The following is a 23,811-nucleotide window of genomic DNA, read 5'->3' on the forward strand; positions in this document are numbered from 1 at the left end:
GAACTGGACCCAGCACTCCAGGTGAGGCCTCACCAGTGCTGAGGGGCAGCATCACCTCCCTCCACCTGCTGACAACATTCCTCCTGATGCAGCCCAGAATACCATTAACCTTATTTGTAACAAGGGCACATTGCTTGGCTCATGTTCAACTTGGTGTCCGCCAGGACCCCCAGGTCCAAAAGCCAGCAAGGTGGTTTTCTAAACCTTTCTACCAGGTTAAAAAAACAAAAGGTGGAGAGACATGCACACATGCCCTGAGAAGCATTTTAGTGCAGAGCTATTATGATTTTTTTTTTATACCTTAAAGAAGTTGAGTGCAGAATCACACTGTCATGAGCAGCATTATAAGCTTTTAACAGTTGGCAAAACTGAGCTTTGGGAGTAGTTCCACAAGCTAGTTAAGTATTTAGTGAATATATTTCTTAAACGAGGCAAATAATAGCAGAGCATGATTAAAAGTGACTACATGGTATGAAGCTACTAGATGTGTAAGAAGATAGATTTTAATTGTGTCACCTAAGCAAAAAGCTAAGGCAGTGATTTTGATCAATAGGGTTTGTGGTGTGGTGTTTTTTTAAAATCTCTTCATGAGAGGGAAAGGGGAGAAGATTTCACCTTCAGGATAACAATCATCTCATTAATACCTCACCTGTACTAAAGAGCATTTTGACAACCTGAATTAATCTCATTGCCCCTTACACCAGCACTTACTTACTCATGTAACCTGAAGTGTTGTAACCCATGGGAAGCGTTGTGCCTTAAAGTAAAACCTCCACTTGGCCTCCTGCATGCTGGCTGTCCTATGCAAAGGCAGGCAGGTGGTCTCTCGTAAAGCAGAAAGCGTGCCTTGAAACGTGTACCAAATCTCTACAGGTTTCTTTTGCTCCACAGCTTTTGTCCCAAGACCTGGATCTGTTTATATACAGATTTTGCAGTTGCAGTGGTAGGAAACCATGTCCTAATGTGGTCCCTACGTGATCACTTTACAATCTCAGGTGATTTGGGTTTTACTGAATTCTAGCTGTGAAAAGCAACACTGATTCAAAGGCAATCAAGATAACTCTCTGCCACAGTCCACAAGGAGCTTGAAATTACAATTATTTTGAAAAATAGGATCTTCCTTCCACCTCTGCAACACCTACCCCACCCCCAGTCATTATCTCCAAAACTTGTGTCAGAGGCTCCAGAACTGTTGCTTTACATTCTCTCCCAACAGTTTTGTTCTCCTGTTTCTGGGAGAAGACACTCCAACTGTAAAGACAGTAGACATGGACCTGTTCACAGAGCAGTGAGCGAGCCTTTCTATTTGGATGTCAGACAGGACTGAGGTTCTTATCTGGAAAAAGCTGAGGAGCAGAACCCTGCTCTTTTCCTTTCCCCTGCTCCCCATCCCTGGGAAGTCCTCACTTTTGGAGAAGGAAGAAGCTGAAATGTGAGAAAAAAACCTAGCTAAATGGAGATATCCACTAGGAACAGGATTAAAAGACTAGTGGCATTTAGTAACCTAGAAGGCAGAAGCAATGCAGGCTAGCAGAAAGGAGAGGGTAGAATGGAGAATAGCAGCACAATGGTTTGGATTTGCCTGGTGCATAAATTAGCATATTTACAGCTCCATCATTAGCCAAGAAAGAATTGTATTAACTAAATAGTCTTGTATGTGAGTATATTTTTGAGCCAATAATAAGCATGAAAGTAATTCAGACACTTGTAGCAAAAGGGGACAATAAATAAGAGGAAGAATTTATTAATTTTGCATTTATGTTATTGCTCTCAATCTGTAAGTCTTGTCATATATATGTATATGTACATAAAGAGAGCAAGACACAGCATACATATTTCTTAAGCCTTATCACTTGAAGTCAATTGCACCAGAAGCTGATTTCATCTAAAACCTTCAAACTTCACAAAATTGGTCATAAGTACTTAAGCGTCTGATACCTAGAAGTCCTGTAACCCAAATTTAACAAACCACGTACTTCACAGCTTCTTACAGAAGACACAGGGAAAGCGCCTAAGAAGTCACTCTGCAATGGCTAGAGAGAAACAGGACACGAAGTCAAGCAGCACACTGAAAATGGCCTCAGGTGCTTAACTTTTGACCAGAGGGAGAGCGAGATTTACCTCCAGCAAGGTCAAGGATATGAATCTTTTTCTGGGAGCTTGTCACCTGCACTCTTAGTTTGAAAAGCTAAGGAGAGCTCACCTCTTTCACTTTGAAGTCCATCAGAGGTCCCATTTCACCCCAAATCTTCACAGTTAAAACATGAATTTTGGGGACTCCCTGTCCCAAAAGCTACATTTGAGATTGTGTTGTATCCCATGTCACATTCACTCTCCTCTCCCCTGTGCCATGGCAGGCATTGATGCAGAGTCAGCCAGTCAGTTCAAGCTGCTGATCGACCAAAATGATAAATTATTATTTCTAGGGATAATTTTCATGGAACCATTCTTCCTCAGTCTTTTCAGCTGAACCTGCTCCACCCCTATATAATAATAAATTTTCTCTAGCCCTCAGTCAGTATTTAGTCATGGGGCTAGATGTTCAGGTACGCACCTAAGAAAGGGTCAAAGCATCACAGCCAAACACGGGCAGCAGCCGCCTAGCTGTGTGGCATCCTATGACCAAGTGTATGTACCCCGGGACGTGTCGCTAGGAGAGGGGACTACAGCCCGGCCTCCTGTTTTCCCAGTAAGTGGTCCTGATGAAGAGAAATTCTTCCCTTCCGTCTGTTAGGCATCGGAGTAAGGCTAGATGCTCAATATCCACTTAAGGTTGCCAATTCAACACAAGGGTACCAACATTAAAGCAAGCAAGCGATATCAAATGTTTGGAAACAGTTGTTAAATTACAGCTCGCAATATTGAAGTATTAGCTAATTATGCTATTTCTTTGCACTGTTTCTATGCTTTCAGCTGCAAGGCTCAGGTCCAACCCCTTAAAAGACACTGGAACATAACTCCCAACTCCTGCAAAGTTCAGTAGGATGAAGGTTACCTTCAAAGCTTATGATGTCTGTACCCAAGGACATGACAGATAAGTGGATTCAGAACACGGCAGAGGTGAGAGTGCCACTAAAGCTGGGTTTCTTTTCTTTCGATTCCCATGGGCTGTTCTCTCTGCAACTCACAGACCTGTCCCACTGCCTTTCAGACACACTGGTAATGCTTATCTCCTGCAGGTTCACGTGTACGTTCTTCTACAAATAGGAATAACACACGTTCAGCTTTACATTTGTTGCACTTTATGGGTACCTCGTCATTGCGCCTTCAGCTGAAAGCCTTTCTAACAATTTTCAAGGCATGCACAAACAGCCACCACTTAATTCTAAATTAACTTATTTAATTTTTATATGCCCTTTCCACTTGCATGCTGTTTTTCTACAGTATTTTTAACAAAATAATAACGGAAGAATAATTCATTTGCTAAAGTCAGTTGTCATTCCCACACAATGCTTAGATTATGGAACAAAGTTCTGCATGCTTGGAGCACCTCTCCCCCATGTTTCTCCCCCGTTATTCTCTCAGACACAGCAGTTATTTTTAGACTTTTTCCTACTGGGGACTTTTAGAGCTGTAAACCTGTAGTCCTCCTCTTAACTCGAGAGTATCCCTTTAGAACTTGGCTAATTTATAAAAGCAATACTTCGGCAGTATTTTCCTAAGTCCCTAAAACTAGACATGCTTGACTAGGATGCCGGAGCTCCTGCAGTAGCACGTCCCAGCCCATAACTCTGCCATTTTCCCTTACTCAGCTGCACAGTGCGTGGCCTGATCCTGCGCCTTCATCTGCAACCCTTCCCCTCCTCTTACACTGAAGCATGACCGTGTTCAAACGGTCACTCGGCAAGAGCGAGACCACCACGAACCGGGAAGGTCTTGCTCCACTGCCGAGTCGGCCACCGGACATCAAACGCGACAACTTTAACGCAAGTGAGGCGGAGAGCCACGCCAACCCAAAATGCCAGCGGCCGGTGCGCTCCCGACAGGCCTGTGAACCGGCCTCTGCCCCGGTGAAGGCCGTGGGGCGCCTCGACCCACGGCAGGTACGTGCATCGCACCGCGGGAAGCGACACCAGGCCACCCGCCTCACGCGCTTCTGCTGAGGAGGCTCTCGCACACGGACGTTGAGGATCTGGCCCCACCGGTAAGTCTGCGAGGACCCTTTGCGCAGCTCCGGTTTGCTCCAAACAGCGTTCCTGGGGCCGGAGGCGGACGCCAGGCACAGAGCCCTCGAACCACGGTCTCACCCATTCCAAAACGGGTGAGTTCCAAGGGATGCTTCATAAATTTCCAGATTCACAGGATCAGAGGCAATAAAACAATGACAAAAAAAAAATCAACCTCTAGCATGTAATTCGTCCACTAAGAGGGGGAAAAAAATATATCCTGACACTAATGCGAAATCATCCAGGATGTCAGGGAAGAGAGGGAAGGCCAGAGAATGCTCTCGGAGATCTCAGGAATCTGGTAAGAGAGCAGGGAAGGCGAGGAGGCTGGAAGTACAGTATTTGAAGAAGCAGGATACTGGATGGAGCTGTTTAGTTCAGCTAAAACTTCAATAGTTTAATCCCACTACCACTGAAGTTCTTGCTGCAAGACTGTACCTTGAGATACAGTCTTCTACCACCTGCACTCACCTACCTTTTTGATCCATTAAGTCTAACTTATAGGCCTAGTAGTATGGAATAGATCTGGAGAAGTGTTGCTGTGAGTTACAGAGCACCAATTACAGGCATCCAAAACCTTCATTTTGTACCTGTGCACAGGGGACATTCTTTCCAATTGCTCACCACAGCCAAAAATCCTGTTCTTGAATAGGATAGCCAAGAAAAAACACTAGGAAAGAGGACTAGCTGTGTGTTAGTTTTGATTCTCTACCACTAAACCCCCGGCCTAATAGTAAATATTAATACAACCCCCCCTAGGAACATTCTCAGATGTTCTGGACTTCTTACTTCTCTTTATACTGTGCTTCATTCCTCGATGCCAGAACATCTGCCTCTTCACTTGTCCTGAAAACCTCCCCCCTGTCCCCAGTGCAGCCAGTTCTCACCGCACAGGTCAGGAGCTCAGATCTCCCACCGCAGCTTAAGCTGCCAACAGCCCGTCCACCTCGGCCACAACAGCTTGGTTCCACACGCACGTGCTCTCTTGCAGGCAGCACCGTGACAGCCACGCTAAGCAGAGGTTAACACGTTTCAGGAGACGCATGAGTTTACAGAATGAAAAAGAGAGCAAGTATGTATTTCATTAAGTCCCTAATTTTCAAAATAACCCTATGTGCAGCATTACTGTATCTGTAGTATGACTTCTGGGAATCTTGTGCTCCATCCTATCAAACAATAGTTTACTTCCTAATGGGAAATGATGCTTGACTTGTTTTCCTTTGTTTGTCCTGCGAAACGTTGGTTGCCAAGTTTCTGTCCAAATGTTCAAAAGATGAACTCTTTACAGGCGTTAAACTGAAGGCAAGTCTGCCTAGAAGTGGGTGTCCGTCACAAGAGAAACAGCAAAGATTAGCTCTGTATGTCATCAGAGGGGATGTCTTTGCATATGTGACCCAAAAAAAAGCTAATGGGGGACAAGTGCAAAAATAAAACAAAGCAAAGAATTATTAATTATACTGCACATAAGAAAGCTTTAGCAGCAAAAAAATAGTAATATACCAAGTAGAGTACTTGGACTCTGGATACATGAGTCTCCCGTCCTTTTTCCAGCATAAACACACACACCACATTATTTTCTCTGTCTCTCCAGAAGCATTTAGCAGTGTAATCTTGTGGAGAATCGCGAGACTCCTGGACAAACAAGATGTTCAAGACAACAGCATTTGGGGGTTTCAAGGAAAGAGGTACAAGAAAAGAAAGGCCAGAAGACATTGCTAACTTAAAGGAACGGTTCTGTACCAACTCTAAGCTGTTTCACTATACAACCTCAAATAATTAAACCAGCCAATTCTCTGAAAAATTATTTAAACTCGACTGTTCAGTTAGTCTTCTCAGTACAAGGGGTTAGAGCAACTAGAAAGCAAAATATCACATGATTATATTGGACAAACGAGTCTTACAAAATACAGCTGTGCGTTCTTCTCTGCAGAGTAATGCTTTTTCTTTTCCAATAGCAAACTCACAGTTCAAAATGTGTTATGAAGCTTTCACTAGAGTTATGTGGGTCTCAAGAGCATAAAAATTTAAGTGCCAGCCAAGCTTTTAACATATTATTATGGACTTGAAAAGAATACAGTCGCTTTCTTGCATCTTTTAGTAAATAATAGACACAGGATAGGAAAATTTTCTTCTCAAATACAGAGCAGGTATTTCTTTATTCAGTACCAGTGATAAAAGTTGGTAAGTATCATATGAAAAAAACATCTTCTCCTTACACTTTGTTTACCATATTTCATATAGCCTTCTGTTATTTATAGCCCTATTTTCTAATTGTTTTCATACTCTTTATTACTTTGTAACTGTAGAAGCAGCATTTTTTTCCACTATTATGCTGGCTGCACTTAAAATAAATGCAACTCTCTCCTTTCAGTTTCTAAACTGGATTCTTTGCCTATCTGTCTGATTCGCTGTCTTGTATGGTACAAAGCAGTCATGCTACAAGAAATTTTTGAGAGAGACACAGACATCTGATGATACACACCTTTGCAAACTATCACCAGTGACTAAGCCTTTTAGGAAATTGTTTTTCGTCTTCATAGTGCTGGTTTCATTTTCCAGATATATCAGAAACCAACTAGCAGGCACTCGGGGGAAGAAAAATAATAAGAACAGTTTAGATATGCAAGAAACAGCTAAATAACATGCACATTCATGTTCTTTTCAGACTGTACAGAGATAGGGCCTACAGTTTTGTCATCTGACATTCATACATATTAACAAGCATTTCAAAAAGTTTTGGAAATTCAGACAGATGCCAGGCCAAATTCACCTGTGCTGTGGGAACAGCTATGCTCAAAGTTTGGCAGGGTCCTTGTGTACCCATGGTCTGGAAATATGGGTCCCTCCACTCCCTTTCATCTGTCCAGATGTGTGCCTGACCTACCTGGGTATAGTCAGAGGCATCTCAATAGAGGGGTTTTTTTCCCTTAAGAATGTAACTTGTATGAATAAAATCTTTTGTTTCAGCTATTTCGCACACTCTGATAAGAAACATTTTGCCTAAACGTTCCCTGCTAAGTCTATTTAGACAACAACAAAGCCAGCAGACTAGTGCGGGAGAATGAGAAGCTGACAATATCCTTCTTTCTATAACCGATCTACGGGTAACAGCGGCTGCATCTCACTTTTGTCACAGTCCAGGACGTGCACGTCTCACCTCGTTATGGGGCCAGTGTATGCAAAAGCATTCCAGGTCCTCCAGTTTACATGTAGCTGGTGAAATCTTTAAGGAAAGAATGCTGCTCTGCCCAAGCTTTTGTAACAGCCAATAAATTAAAAAAAAAAAAAAAAAAAAAAAGAAGGTTTAAACCAATAAATACCAGTAAAACAAAATATTTGCCATTTGTCAAAACCAATGAATTCTTCCCACTGCAAAAGCAATGGGTGATACTTTAAATCTAGGATGCTGCAGCTTCTGAGACAGCATGACTCACTGAGTTTGGACAAACATAGCTATTACTTCCTTGGCCGTATTCTACAATGATGCAAGTAACATCCATGAAGATGGAAACAAATTCACATGACAAATAAAATGGGAGAAAAAAAAATAAAGAATAAGGCATTTCAGTTCAAACTAAATCTTTATTCATATGGAAAATACTACTTTTCTTTTTGCAAATGATGCTAATAAATAAAAATACTCAGAAAGAACTTTGCTTAGAGTTAAGTGACTAGTTACAGCCACACGAAGCTTTTAATTCCCGTTAAAACCACGCCAACAATCATGCAGATTGGCTACGAGAAAGCAATATAAACTATATTTTATTTTGTGCAATCTTATCATACAATCTTAATGCTACCTTCTTCTAAACCATTTCACATAGATTGAAATGCAATTTCAAAACAAATATTAAGGGACATATTCTACACTTATTCCACATATGGAGCTGTGTATAGCTTAAGCCCATAAATGTATAATGTAGTTAAGCACCTAAAGAAGGTAAAAGAAAAGAGGACCCCATTCTGAAAATTCCGACAAGTTTATAAACATAAGACAAGAAAAGCTCACACCAGTGAGTTCTCAAAAGACAAATACATTATTAAAGCATAACAATAAATTATATTAAATTTAATAATGTTCATCCTTAGAATGGTTATTTCTGAGGAAATATCACGTAAAAAGCACACCAAAACTTTCATCACTAGGAGTTAAACTGTAAGTTTACATATTTCAATTTCCCACTTGGATGCAATTTTGTTTTATAATAGGCTTCAGCTTTGTGAGCATATTCTTTATCATACACTTAAAACAAATTGAAAAATGTTGCAGTTAAGCTGTGCATCAAACACATCATCGAGGTGAGAAACAGGCACTTGACAGTATAATGTGCAAGGCAAAACCTTTACTGGTCACAGTATAAATAGTTTCTTCAGGAGGGAAATTAAAAGTTCTCAGCCCATCTTTGAGAGCAAAATATTGAGGGCTGCTAGCAGATCTTTTTCTGTTCTTTAGGTCAGCACCAACAACCAAACTAAATACTAGCTCATGCCTTAGAGGGTATTCCATAAACTATAAAATGCAGCATACTTTACCCAAGAATACTAATTCTTTCCTATAATTAACCCCAGCATACGTACTTGCCAAAGGCAAATACAGAGTTTACTCACAGACTAAATGATGCGATATAAATGCTAACCCTTTCTCCTCTATTAGTTTTTTTAAAATATATAATGCCAATTTTACAAATACATTTGCCAATTACAAGATCCTGGTTTGTAGCACAAAACACTGATGTTCTTTTATATAAACTTAAGAACAACGTCTTTTAACATCCTATTAAAACCAGGAAAAAAACCAAAAACACTTTGCTACAGTTTCCCTCCAGGCACATCTCAACAGGAATCTCCAAAAACTAGCTATGCAGGAACTGAAAGCCAGAAAACTACACATGAATTGGAAGAGAGAGGAGAAAGAGAGAGCTAAGAAAGCAGTAATGTGGCAGTAACAGAAACAAGGTACAAGCTTAGAAGAAAACTGCATGCATCCCTTTTCATTAGCATAAGCTTCTTGCAAAAATATGTTTACAAGACATCCATTATATAAAGGTATATGCTTTCTTGTAAAAACGCTGATTTTGTCTGAAATGCTAACTTAATCTTCCAACTGTACCGGCCCTACTGCTAGGCAGTCAACAGGTTTTCAGTTCTGCTATACCAGTTTAACAATCAGGAGAGCAAAGGCCTACTGTTCATTTCTTATGAAACTTTTGGTTTGATTTTTTTCCATGAATGTTAAAGCAGTATTTATATAGGTTGTACAAACAAAATGGAAACCAACTTTGGATCTGACATCAGCTGCACTGCTAATGAGAGACAATATGCTAGAAAGAGGCACTTTTAGTATTCTTATATACATTTCAAATCTCAAATTTAACACTTCACCTTCTTTTACCAAAAAATTAAAGTATCAGTAGCTAATAAGATGGAGCTTTATAACAAAAACGCTTCATAAGTTGTGTGCATGCACATACTTGCAATGGCTCAGTTACTCAGTTACCCTGAAAATGCCAGAGTATAATTCAAATCACTGCTTATGGGACAGGGGAAGGAACAACAACACAGTACAAAACAAAAAAAACGTCTGTAGAACAAGGATCAGCTATTGTAAAAATGAAAACATATGCCCTTCCATAAGAAGCAACTTATCCCTAGATTCAGGACCACAGATACTGAATATTGAGATCGTCTTATACTCTACTCACCGCTGCTTTCCAAATTTTCAATCATTTTTATTTTTGACATAACATGCATCTTAAAAACCGATAAGCTTAGCTTTGTCAAACAATGTTCAATATAAAAAAAAAAACCACCTCTGGAAGACCCATTTGACCTGACTATTGGTGAAAATCCTGTGATGGAAGGAATTATGTTAGAATATTTTCCCATTTTATACACAGTATAGCACATTGTGACAGTTGAGCATCTTGTGTGCACAAGCTGAAGCATATGCTGAGGCTGAAGATTTGGAAAACAGTCTACTAAGTATAAGCATTCTCCCCGCAAGCAACAGATCAGTATTCTTAGTTAAAAAGGGACAGCATCAAAACTAAAATTTTGAGTGGCCCTCAAATACCAGGAAAAAAACATGACCTCAAGCTAGTGGAAGTTCCTACATAAGGCAGTCAAATTTACAACCAGTGTATACATTCACTAAGGAATTACATTTTTTTGGTAAAACCAACAATCCAACATACTGCAGAGTCTGAATGTGAAATATAGGCACAAAATAGATTCTCTACTTTTTTTCAGTGTGGAAAACATAGCTATTTAACAATGTAATAAGAAAATTTTCTATCAGGTGAGCAAAAATTTGTAATCATCTGAATAAAACAAAGTACTGTATAAAGGTGCAATATTGAGCAGATTTGATTTTGGTTTAAATATACGAGTAAATCATGGAACCTTTCTCTTCTTATCTATAAAGTATTTCACAATACCAGTATCATTCTAGTTCTTCCCAATTGTCAGTAAGGTTACCTTTGCTTTGACGTCTAATACTAACCAGCTTTCCAGCTGATTTGATACTCCACCTGGAACTGTTTCCTGAGCTGGCCAGGTTTGTGTATTTTGTGGAGCCTTTGGTTTCATCTTCCCAGCCTGACCAGGCTGTATAGTCACTTAAAGTAGTTGCTGCATCACTTGTAGAGTCAGCAGCAGTGATCTGCGGGGGTTCCCATCCCTCAATCTCATCTGGTTTCCTAGATGGGACATTCTGCTTTATCACCAAACTGTCCCAAAAACCCGGCTTCTTTTCAGACTTCATCTCTTCCTTTAACTTTAGGTTTGATCTAGAAAATAACAATGATGAGGTGATTAATTTCTTCATTTAACAATGCATGTAATAGTTATTAATAAACATTAAATTAATTTATTATGTTTTATAGTAAGGAATGCTAATCAGTCATCAGCCTCTGACAGCACATCCATTACTGTCAACTTTAGGAAAAACACCCTCGCATACACGTAAGCCTAAACACAGTAGAATCTTGCAGTCATAAATCAGAAGTGGGCTGAGTACAGCCATTTCCTATTATGAAAGAACTTACACCCCCCAGCCCAGCAAATTACACAGAACTGCCTTTGGAAATGCATGAAGTATTTTAGCATGCATTAGAACAATTGAACAATTTAGGACTAACAAAAAAAAAAAAAAACAACAAAAAAAACCAAAAACACCCCCCAGAAAAAACACAAACCCAGAGGTAGGATAGTAGAAAGAATATAAAAATGTTTTGTCTACCACCAGCTTTTAACAACCACTCACTACGTTCCTCAGCTTCCTATACATGTTGTTACCTTGCCAGTTAAACCTTATACCCCAAAACATTTGATGTACACAGTATTAGGACTTTAAAGATACCAGCATTTTTTTTTCATAAAGATCTGCAAAATATTTTGAAAACGGCTGTTTTGTATTTCTGGTAAGAACTCCCCAAATCCCCCTCCCAAAACCAAGAAAAAACATTTGTTGTAATTCCTCTCTCAAAGAGACATTTGAAAAGCTATTCATATTATTGCATTTCTTATCCCATTAAGAACCTTCAATCTGAATTATTTCATATTTGCAGCATGGAGTATTTAAAAAATGGAATGTCAAATGTTTATGCATAAGTTTATATGCAGAGTTATGTATGTAATCAAATAATGGACCACAAAGAAAGGCTGATATCAGTGGTGAAACACACAACCTTCAGGGTTCAATGAGCTAAATAGCAAATTGAAAACATTATCTGCTAGTAGCATACAAATTCCTTAGCCCCAAATAAAACCACCATTGAAATTATTTTAGTATTTCTGTTAAAAGAGCTTTTTTCCATTAATGAAATCTTGACCCTATCATATTTAAACAGAAGCAACTGAACCAATACCTTTAAAATGACTTCTCCTTTACTGAATTTTGAATTTATTATTAGATTTTTCAGAATTTTCATCTTGCTAAAGCCAGTCACAGACTGTGAACACTCTTCTCATATTTCGTGAGTAGCACACTTGAAAAGTTGCACTTTTCTTTAAACACAAAGTAAAAATCATGGTATGCAGTTACAGGAAAATACCCCCAAACTTAAAATAAAGGCAGTTTTCATAGTAATGATAAAATAGCTTTCCACATTTGTGGCAACTCAGTTTTCATACTTCCACTCTCTTCACCGGGTTACTTGATTCTTATATTCAGCATCAATTGCAAAGGATCGTTGAAGCAACCTAGCATCTAATAAACACCCATAAAATTGTATAGGGACAGTAGCTGGGAACCTTTGGCAAGTTTTATTGAACAGACTCAAAACGAAATGGAAATGTATGTACTTATATTCTAAATTGTTTAAATACAGATATACACCCCCCCCCCCCTTACATGCACATGTATACACTTGCATACTGTAATACAAATATTTCAAAGTAAACTGGAAACAAAACATACTACAGCAAGTCTTATCAAAGCTAGTATTGGCTGGAACAGCTATCCTGATAGGTGGCACATTTTTTCCTGTTTGTAACCAAGGCAGTTAGGTAGCAAGTACATGTAGGTAACACCTACATACACTTGTAACAGCAAACTAGTCTGTCCTGGGAAGAGGTCTGTTCTGTTCAAAGAACAGCTCTAACTATACCGGCAGCAGAACTGTTCCTATAGACACCTCAGCGCCGACAGGGAAGATTTGCAGATCCTGGTATAGCTACTCCACTTTACCTTTTTAGGTGTAGGTAAGACTTTAAAAGAGAAAGTAAAGGATGTAAAAAAAGGAATTTGTAAACTCAACCATAATTAATCCGTAAGAGGAAAGGGGGAAGGTGGGAATGACCCATTTATTCAGAAACTTTTACTCCTTTTCTACAGTAAAAAATTATTATGCAGCTGAATTCCCTTTTCTTCCTAACAGACCTGAAAAGGTTATCAACAATATCTGTCCTTTCTTAATACAGCATGCTTTAGTCATTGTAAGCTTAACACACACGTAATTCCAAAATGCACATAAGCTGTTCTCTGTGCTTTAACTTCGAGGAGTTGAGCACTACTGCTTCTCAGTGTCTACCTTCACTGCTTTGAACAGCTATTTTCTGTTCCAGTTTGTGTATTTTAGTATCAGATAGACCAATTGGTTTTACTCACCCTTTGGATTTTGGAGACTTGCATCCCGCTAGCAATTGCTGTTCATCGTCTTTATTAAACATAGACGTCACTTCCTTCCAACCCCGGAAACTTGCACCTTGAACCTATACAGAGAAGTACATGTCCTCATAAATGGGAATTAGACTTACAAGCACAGAGTATGGCTGCCAGCACCAACTCTGGGTGGCTCACAGGCAGCAACAGCCCTACCTCTTGGGTGCTGTGCAGGGAGCGGAGCGGCTTGTGCAGCCTGCAGAGGATGGCACGTTTTGGAAGAGAGTGGGTCGGGTTGCTGCAGCAAGAGCTCTCTCCTGCTGAGCAGAGTACAAAACCTTGCCAGTCTGCAGAGGCTGGCAAGCGATGCCAGTGAGTACGGCTGGGCTCCTGGATGCTCTTCTGCAGGCTGGAGCTGCTGGCTCCATTTTAGTGTATCACAGTAAGGAGGGAATCTGGGCAGCTTAGGAAAACAGTCTAAGGGGCTTCAGTAGACAGAAATGAAACAAAGAGTCATTGCTAGAAGGGGCCATGACAGACAGGACAGTCAGCTGAATTATGAAACTCTGAAGATTTAACCCGCTTTGCCCTCATTGTTCCTATTTTTAACTCACCAAAACTACTACTTCTGGGCCTGCAAACAAAAAGGGTAAGAGCATTGGCTCACCAGTGAAATGTAACCTGTGGCAGGGGTGCGCTACAGTGTGCTCTCTAAATTTACTGCGACCATTAAACATGTAACATAAATCATTTTTTCAACACTGTTAAAGGTTTGATTCCCTCTCCCACAAAGCAAAAAAATTAGGTATTAATAATTTTTATTTTGATAGCATGCTTAGGGACTCTAACAGAAATGCACACATGCACGCCAAGCACAGAACACGAAAGTTGCTGTTCTTTCTCGCAGGGTCTAGAAGAATGGTAGAGTGACAGTGTATCAGTGTAACTTGATTACATTAAAAAAATAGAACAATACATTATGAAGTATAATAATCAAAACAAAACTGTAGTTGTCAACATGAGCGAAGGCTAATTCATCACCTATTATTATACTTCATCCTTTTTGCAGAACTCATTGGTGCAAATTAGTATCAATTTGCCATTTAGGTTTTAACTGATTACAGTTTGTAACTGGTACATCCATGTAGGCCTTAAACATGTGAAACATCACCTACAAATGGAGCACAAACACCAGACAGGAAAATACTGGTACTGCCACCTCTTCACCTTTCAGAAACCCGCAACCTCTACCATTTACAGGAGTAAAACAGTGCCCTTGCTCTCTCTTGCACGTGAGTCACCGAGTAAGTCCACCTCTTGTTCTCCTGTGTCACGATGTCCTACGCCTTCACATCTCACCCACCTTCCCTACTCACATCTGAACTGCCTCAGCTACTCCGACGCAGGTGACATAGCGGGTCCATTTTAGGATCAGGAGGAAGGTCTAACCTAGGCTCAGTTGCACTTTGGTTAGATACAAAGATGGATCCAGCTTTGGGCAAAGCTCTGGAGAACTCTGAAGAGGGAAGGCTGAGCAAGCCCAGAGCAGCTTCCAGCTCTCGTTCATGGGGTATGGACAGACCACGTACACGAGAGCCAGGTTCATCACAACCCAGGCCTCTGCAACCGCTCTGCTCACCTCTTCCTAAACCCATACCTAATCTTACCATAAACAACAGCATTCCTCACGGCTTCACAAGGAAAGTAACAGCTTCTATATGTATTTTCTTCCACTATGAGAATAAAGTGAGTACAGATTATAATAAGCAAACTTAAACATACGCTTTCTATTTTTAATTATGTAAAACATGTAGACAGCTAACTTAAACTTTGCATCCCTGTGGCAGACTCACCATACCCACCTCACAGAAGACTGGTACTGTCAATAGTGTAAAACAAAACCAGACAAGCTGCAGATGATACCTTCAAACAGATACCTTGCTATACAAAATCCTTGTGTTTATCAGCCTCTCCAAGCAGTCCTCAACATTTAATACTTCGGTGGTGTAAATAATGGTCTAAAACCTCAATTTTAGTCTATAAAGGCCTAATCCTGTTATCTGTTTCTGTTGTTCAGTTAAATTCTGTAATGAGTTTAACATGAGGATTTGTTACTCTGATTTGGCTTCCTCTCACTGCAAAGTACTTTATCCACAACAAACTTTAAGGAAAATAAGGAAGAATCTCCAAGAAGTTATGTGCTGAAGGAAGTAGTCTGTTTAAAGAAAGAAAGAAGAAAAAAAAATAGAGAGAACCTCTAGAAACCAGTTAGCTTTTCATATGTTAAAAAAATCCTTCATCTTTTGTTATCTTACTCAAACTCTACTATTGCAGGCCTTTTTGGGAATGAACCTTTGCTACCAGAGGCAAACCAAGTTAAAAGCAGCACATAACAACTCTGACTGCCTTAATCCGTTAGGTCTTTCAACTGGAAAAAGACCCAAATATACTTCAGTGATCTAATTTATATGTAAGCTTGTCTTTCTTCACTAATGATGTTTCATCAAGGCATTGCCACATAATAAATCTGCAGATTAAAAAAACCAAAACACGTTGTTACTGGTTTTCAGATACCAATTTAATACAAAGAGAGAACTAGCTTAACTTAAATTATACGTGCCTTTAAAGTTCACCATTGATGAAAGTCTATTTAGAATCATAGAATGGTTTGGGTTGGAAGGCACCTTAAGGATCATCTAGTTTCAACCCCCTGCCATGGGCAGGGACACCTTCCACTAGACCAGGTTGCTCAAAATTTCGAGATAAGCATTTATACACACACTTATGCTCAATGTAAGAAAAGGATATACCTACTCATACACTTTCTTTTAATCTAGAATGTCATACATACTTCACCGATACAACTACAACCTTTGCTGCATTGTTTTGGATACCCAAGCAATCCTCTAGCAAAAAAACCAAAACAAAACAAACCCCAAACCCCCAAAGAACCAAAACCATTTCATAATAAAATCCTGTTTCTAGCCACAAGCTTTACATATTTTAAACTGTAGATATTTTTAAATTTAATTTCATTAAGCTCAATTCTGATTTGCAGATATCTATTAAGAACAATTAGTAGAAAAGTCCTATTCAATGTCAAGCAGATAGGTCTCTGATGTGTAGGTCTCCAGATAAAAATTTACAAACTCTGCACCCTTTCTACCTGTATGCAAATCAGTACCTACATACACATTGTACCATTCCTTCAATATTTTCATAAACAAGTACTCCCACAACAGATCCACGGCATTTGGCAAGTACATACAAGGGGAATAACGGTGTAGCAGATTCTAACTGTGATTTATTCTTCTCTCAACTAGTCTGTAGGGGAAACATACACTAAACCTTTAAAACACCAATACTTCCACTGCTTATTTATTTGGGGTTTCCAAAGGAAACACTGCCAGGATAATCTACATAGGAGCATCAGTTCAAGTAGACCATATTTTGCTAATATGTGATAAAACTCATTCTACAAAGCCTACTGCATATTAAATGGACTAGGCTGAAAGAAACCCCGTACGTGCCATTTTTACCCCATAAGTAAAACCAGTGCCTACCACACTTAAGCCTCCTCTTCTACACCTGCCTGCACCAGCACTGATCTTCCGAAGTACCTTTTCACTCAACTGAAAAGGAGCGAACAGCTCACTCTTGGTAGTCTTCTCAGTGGTACCATACCTAAGAACATAAACCTTGGCAAAGGAGGAGGTCAAATACTTATTTCACACTTCCAGAAGACTTTTTCTAGCTGAACTGTTTAAGACACCAATATTTCTTTTTGACTACGGCTGTCATGTAACTCTGTCACGTACTAAAAAAATCCCTCAAAACAGCCTGCTGCATTTCTGTATTTCTTTTCAGTGTTCTTTAAAGACTTTTAACCTACTGACAAGAACCTCCACCAATGCAGCTGAAACAGTTACAACTGCATCTGTTGGTAGGAACAGCTCAGGGAGGAGATCTTAAAGTTACCATTCTCTGAAACCACTAGTTTGACATCCAGCACCTGCAAAGCCAAAAACCGCTGGGAACCATCACAAAAAGGATTACACAAATTCAGACAGCAGATCCATAAATTGATACCCTCTATTTAGAGGGATGCACCCTGTAATATCTCAAAACAAAGATTCTTGATGTTAGGGGAAGAGATGCTTTACAAACTAGCCAAGCTATGCTCTCCCTGAAGAGCATCTCCCATTGCCACAAAGACAGACTGTCAGACTAGATGGGCCAGTCTCTGCATCAGCTGGGAATTTCTTACATTCTTACAGATCACGTGGAGAAAGACCCAGATCCCAGAACAATTAGCTTCCTTGCAACGGCTGTCAAGGGAAGGTCAGTAAGTAAAGAGAAGATGACACTTCAGTAAGGTGACTCCTCACCATACTGGAGACTTACTTAATGTAAAAAGATTGAAGTTATGCAAATTATTAAAATACAGTACTGATGTGATCTTAAAGCATCAAGCCACTTGCAGAAGTTCTGTATTTCATTTTTATGATGTAACTGTCTACGCAAAATTCAAAAGTACTACCCCTAAAATTTTCATAAAACTTCATATATATATATATATATATATAAAACTGACTAGCTTGTATTCTCAAACCTTTAAAGTATTTTTCCATGTGTCAGTGGAAAAAAGAAATAATTCAAATTCCAAAGTTCACAGAATCACACAGCCGTTACAGCTGGAAGGGACCTCTGGAGACCATCTAGTCCAACTACACTGCTCAAAGCAGGGTCAGCTTGAGCAGATTGCCAAGGATCACGTACAGCTGGGTTTTGAATATCTCCGCAGCTGGAGAACTCACAACCTCTCTGGGCAACCTGTTCCAGGGCTTGACCATGCTCATGGTGAAACCATTTTTTCTTATGTTTAAATGATATTTCTTCTGTTTCAATTTGTGTCCGATGCCTCTTGCCCATTCACTGAGCACCACCATGAAGAGTCAGACTCCATCTTCTTTACACCCTCCCTGCTGCTGGTGTACATGCAGAAACCTTTCTTGTTGCTCTTCGTTTTCCTCACCAGATTTAACTCTAGGTGGGCTTTATCTTTCCTAACCCCATCCCTGTGTGCTCAAAGAGTGTCTCTATATTCTCCCCACGTCACTTGACCTGCTTCCACCTCCTGTATGCTTCCTTTTTATGTTGGAGGCTTTTCAGGAACATCTTGTTCATGCAGACAGGCCTCCTGCCACCTTTGCTTCTTTCTCTGCTTGATGGTTTGGGCTATTCTTGAGCTTGGAGGAGGTGATCTTTGAAAAATCAAACCTGATTGATACCACTAGAATAGAACCAGGTGTACAGTCAAAACTCCAGGTTAAAAAAAAAAAAAAAAATCAAGTGAAATGCCCATAAGGGACTGCTAAGAAAAGAGAGCACTATTAAGAAGGACTAGAATTGTAACATCAAACGTCAGAAAGTCAAAACATTTAGAGGACCAGGTTGGATGCTGCAGTCTACTATTTTTTAAAAATGCCAATGAGAAACAAAGCAGAAACTTCTCAAGATGCCATTTCAGTATTCTGTGAAGGAGGATTACAGACTGGTCTCATACCAGTTTCACTACAAGAGCACAGAGTATGCCTATCAGAACAGCCATTAATAAAGTTTCTCCCCTATCTTCCACTTTAGACTGTGAAAATCTGTGCAGCACAATGCCCTGTGCAATCACCTAAAAGGATCAGTAGAAGTGAAATTACACATACATATTAATCCATCAACTGGCAGACTACTGAAAAAAACATCACCATTGTCTGTCCCAACAGGCATCTAAAAAGCTGAAGCCCAGAGGACAGATTCTTCCCTTTCAGTAGAGGGAATTCCAGCTTATGAAGTACTCTTTCTCCACCACGAGAAAGCTGCCATTTAATTAGCATATCTTCTGAAACTGCGAGTACAAGTAGTCACTTCTAGAACATCATGTAAAGGATGCAGTCTGTAACCCTAGTCAAACTGTCTGCTGTTTCTCCCTCTCGCTCCCCTCCTCTCTGCTTTGCCGATACGTCAGTATCGGTGCCCATCTGTCAGCCAGATTCCCAGAGACAAGTTGCACGAGGTGGAAGATCTGGTTTATCAGACACTGCTGCTGAAAAGGGTCAGCTCAGTCCACTGCCGGCTCACATTAATACTGCCTTCCTTATGCTATGGTTTTGTACCCGTGTGATGCTGTGGAAAACCAGTTCAACTCACTAAACCAGCAGAAATCCAACTCATTCATTTTTTGCCTTCTTTTGGGTTAGTTATAAGAATCAGCTCATTAAAAGATGTCAGATAGTCACTAAAGAATGTGGGAGTTAGGGGCAATAGCATCTTCTTTGTAGCAGCAACTACTATATCAGCTCAACCACCCTCTGAAAGTGGCAGTCATCTATCCACTTTCTTCCATACATACAGCTTTGTACATACAGTATGGCTTCCCAAAACTCACCTCCTAAGCTTCACTCTGTAAACTTAACCTTTATAGTAAGAGTTTCCTGCTTTGTTACCTGTATTGATTCAAGTGAATCAACCGTATGTAGATCATGTATGTTGACTACAATTTTTCTTTCTTTAGATAAAACAGGGAACAAATGTCTACTGACAGTTAACTTTATGAAGTGCCCCAGAAAGGGACATCTCCTCTTAAACTGGAAGTTTCCTACAAAATTGAGAGGTACTATTACCAAAAATGACTTTAGGTATACCATTTTTCACCACATCAACAAATTCTGATGATTTACATGACTCTCAGCTTCCCATACTAGGTAAACAGGCAATGAGTAATAAATGAACAAAAGAGTCTACTGGGAAACAGTAAAGCATCACTAACAAGACATTTCAGTTAATTTTACTGTCAAAGGTACATAGTTTATCATTACAGCTCTACTAGAGGGCAAGAAGGTTCATGAAAAATTAGGCTAAAAGGCAACAAACCAGGAGTATTAACAGTTGGGTACAAACTTAAGTAGATGCAGTCCTAAAAGCAAATTTAAAAAGTACATTGCACAAAAAAAAAAAGTAAGTAGATATAGATGAACATATACTAAGACTATGTGTAAATTTAACTGAAAACAGTTCGATCCACCCATCAGATGGATGGGGGTAATATACATGGACACCTTATTATGGGAGGGGGAAAAAAAAGCACAGAATTCAATCAAGTCAAAGAAAAATAGCAAGGATTTGAGACACTATGTTAGAGGTACAAGACAAACTGTACGTTCCAAAGCAAGAGATTCAAGTATATTCAAATATTACTCTGACTCTAAAATGGTACTGCTTTATGAGTGGGTACCAGTACTTTCAATATATTCCTGTTAGACTTTTCTACTTCCCGACTGCTTGGCCAGCAGGGCTCTGGAGCACAGAAGTCACTCTCTGCGGGCTAGAACAAGCCACATGACAGCCTTAGCAACCAAAAAGAGCAATTACAGGGGATTCTTGCTGTATACCTGCAGTGAGAATCAGCATGTTCAATACCATTGTGTAGTTAAGCGGCTAATCCCTAAAAAGCCACTGCTCAGCATGTACGAAATGAGATTTCCAGAAATTTATATTTTGGCCAAGTTTTAGCAGACTGTCACAAGTATTTTCACAGAGGATTGACAACTGGTGAATCAAAACCCTCCAGCAAAGTAGAGGCACTCCGCAAAACACTTGCAGAAAATTTTTATAAATGTAAACAAAAAGAACGGATTTTCCCCTCAACCTTGACTGCGAAAAAAACAATTGTTTGTTCTACAGCTTCCCTCCCTCCTCCCCCTGGAAAAAATGAACCTAAAATAAAAAGCTAGAGATGGAATTTTCCATTTAAGTACCTTACAGTTCAATAAAATTACAACTAAGTGTTTTATAATACAAAAATGCCAATCAGCTTTAATTAAAGCGTTGTTCCCACATTATAGGAAACCCATTCATAACATGCAAGAACGCAAACAACAGAAAGTGAAAAAAACCACACACCCCTCCAAATTTGTCTTCCAGCTATCAAAGCATTTTGCCGGGGGGGGGGGAATTTCTCAACTCAGCCAACCGCTGGTGTGCAGACCAACAGTCACTCAATTCTGTGGCACACATGAGCTGCAACTCCAGGATTTGGCCCTACCAGAATGGCCCAACGTCTCTAGCTTTGGTATTAAAATTAATATTTAGTTTCTCAAAACTCTTTGTCCCTTTTCAAAAGCTGGCCTAGTAAGAACTGCAGATGAAGTCTCCACTGTACTTTAACTCAGAAGGTCAGCACACAGGCAAGACCCCCCCCCCCCCCCAAGATAGCTTTGCAGAGGCCAAAGGGTCAGGTGCAGCATGTACATGGGTTCCAGATTTCTGCATTTTGCAGAGCACCACTACAGGGTTTACAGTTCCACGCTTTGAGATCTCACAAGGCTTTTTAACCAGCCTTTTGGGAGAGCTGTGAAGAGGGAACTAGAAAAATTCAGCCCTGCAGTTAGCCTGTCCTCACTGCTAAATGGGCAGCTTCCTGCATGAGCAGAAACTAAGACCATTTTCCAGCCTCCATCTCCAGCTATTAGGACTAGCTCCCACTTTTGCACCTCCAAACTTAGGTCAAAGGCTTTCCTCTGCAAACGGGCATCAGGACTGTCTTAAAACTCAGGCTTCAAGAGACCGGGAAGACCGTCTCCCTAAAGGGCTGACATACCCTTCATCCACTGCCCTTTTCTTCGAGAACTTCGCTGTTCTTCAGCATACTGCTTCAACATGGAGACTTTTTTATTCATGACATGTGCATACTGAAAAGGCCACACATATAATTCATCAGCCTTTTATTAACATATTAAAGATTTTGAAACTTCTGGAATATCACTTTACTGATGGCTTCTATGACGAGAGAACAACCAAATAAAATACAGAAGTGCTTTCAGAAACAATAAAGAAAAAGAAGATGAGAAGGTTAAGGTGCTTTTTTGTGAATACATTTTTAAGACAAGAGGGTTTTACTTTAAAACACAAAAATACTGCAGCTCAGTGGTTTGCCTGGTGACTTTTTTTTTCTTTAAGTAAAAACACACACTTAGCAACCCTTCCTGAATGACCAAGTAAGGGGCAAAAAAGCTTCAGTATAAAATAGATTAATTTTAAGATTCTTTTCCTAAACATTCATCATCTGGCATAAAATAAACAGTAATTTATGTTTTCATTAAAAGAATACATTTCGTCTAAAAAGTAGAAAAAGGTATAGTACAATCTCACTTCTATTTTCAGTGAAAGTCATGCTGCACCTGAAGTAAAACAAAAAGAAGTAACAGAGACAGATGTTCAGTTTATACATATTAATGTAAAGTATCCTATTACACTAATGAGCCTATTTTTAAATGCTTTTCTCTATACCTATGGATTTTCAAAACAAGCTCTAGCATATCATAACAACTTCCTGTTCTTTCATCTTCTACTAGTGTATTTTAAGAACATTAAAAAAGATTCTTGGACACTTATCAAGGTAAAAAAAAAACAATTAACTTGTATGCCTATTTTTCTTTTCTGAAACAGATACAAGAGAAAGTCCTTAACCTCTTGTGGCCAGAAAGGCAGCTGAGCTACATATAATGGAATAAATGACCCAAATCCCTTCTACTTTTCATGTTTTCATCATCTGTTACAGCTAGAATTTAGTGTTTCCTTAGACTTCAGTTATTCCTGTGGCTTATGTTTATTTTGTGTTTTAATATCCACTATGTGTAAGAAAAAAAATTAAGATATCTTCCCCTCCCCATTAATGAAAGGAAATAAGGCAGCTTTCTAACTAATACTGCACTTCTAATATTACTTCAATGAGAACCCCACGATCAACGATCATAAGTAATTATAAAATCATCAATGAAGGACACAAATATCCTCCTTAATCAGGCTGTACGTGAAAAACAGGTAGCTTCCTAACACATATTGACAGAAATATAGAGGATATAAAACGTTACACTTCCAAAGAACAGGTATTTACCTTTGTTGCAAGTTGTGACACTGAAGATGAAACTTCATCATGAAGAAACTGGTCTTTATTCTCAAAAAAAGGATAAAGATAAAAAAGGCCGATAGTCAGTTTTGGTTTGACAATTAGCAGTGACACATTTTAGAGTATTCATAAATGCTTTTGTTCTATTCAGCCCATCATAAAAGAAAATTGACAAAATAAAATCACAATGCAAAACTAAGCGAACACCACTATTAAAGTAAGAAATGTGAACAAAACTGCATTTGGAATGATGAAAAATGCTGCACCAGATGTTTAAAAAAAAAAACAAAACAAAAACCCTACAAAACCAAAAACCCCACAGCCCAAAGAAAGATCAAGAAAACATTTGCGTCATAACAATTTTAGTACAATTAAAATTAAAAATTTTATTTGAATCTTAACAATTGTGTCTGTATTTTTTGGATCTACACTGATTTTCTGAATACCATACTAGATAATTGTCTATGCAGTATCTGTAGGCTGGGGGGAGAGGAATATCCCAAGATTATTTCCTCCTTCACATTAAAAAGCATTACATTTCCCTAACTCAAGGACAGACTTTTGCCCACATTCCTTTTCCCTCC

General features: G+C 39.3%; 1 protein-coding gene and 1 long non-coding RNA gene across 3 annotated transcripts in view; one reads left to right on the forward strand and one right to left on the reverse strand.

Moving 5' to 3' along the window:
• Window positions 1–4: 4 nt before the first annotated feature.
• LOC142040886 (uncharacterized) lies at window positions 5–5,990 on the forward strand. The gene is made up of 3 exons (XR_012653315.1): window positions 5–3,060; window positions 3,753–5,238; window positions 5,758–5,990. It is a non-coding gene; the product is annotated as an uncharacterized LOC142040886 (long non-coding RNA).
• A 1,837-nt stretch (window positions 5,991–7,827) lies between these two features.
• The window catches only part of TDRP (testis development related protein), a 28,586-nt gene continuing 12,602 nt past the window's right edge, over window positions 7,828–23,811 (reverse strand). Inside the window, exons 2-4 of one of the 2 annotated variants that reach the window (XM_075049239.1) lie at window positions 23,216–23,275; window positions 13,276–13,379; window positions 7,828–10,954 (exon numbers count right to left, since the gene is read on the reverse strand). In XM_075049239.1, coding sequence (XP_074905340.1) covers window positions 10,609–10,954; window positions 13,276–13,379; window positions 23,216–23,275 — 510 coding nt within the window. In that variant the 3' untranslated portion in view covers window positions 7,828–10,608. The remainder of the gene's footprint in view (window positions 10,955–13,275; window positions 13,380–23,215; window positions 23,276–23,811) is intronic. The other variant, XM_075049240.1, reaches the window with a different exon arrangement.

The sequence above is a fragment of the Buteo buteo genome, chromosome 17 (assembly GCF_964188355.1).
Source record: "Buteo buteo chromosome 17, bButBut1.hap1.1, whole genome shotgun sequence".
Taxonomy (NCBI): Eukaryota; Metazoa; Chordata; class Aves; order Accipitriformes; family Accipitridae; genus Buteo; species Buteo buteo.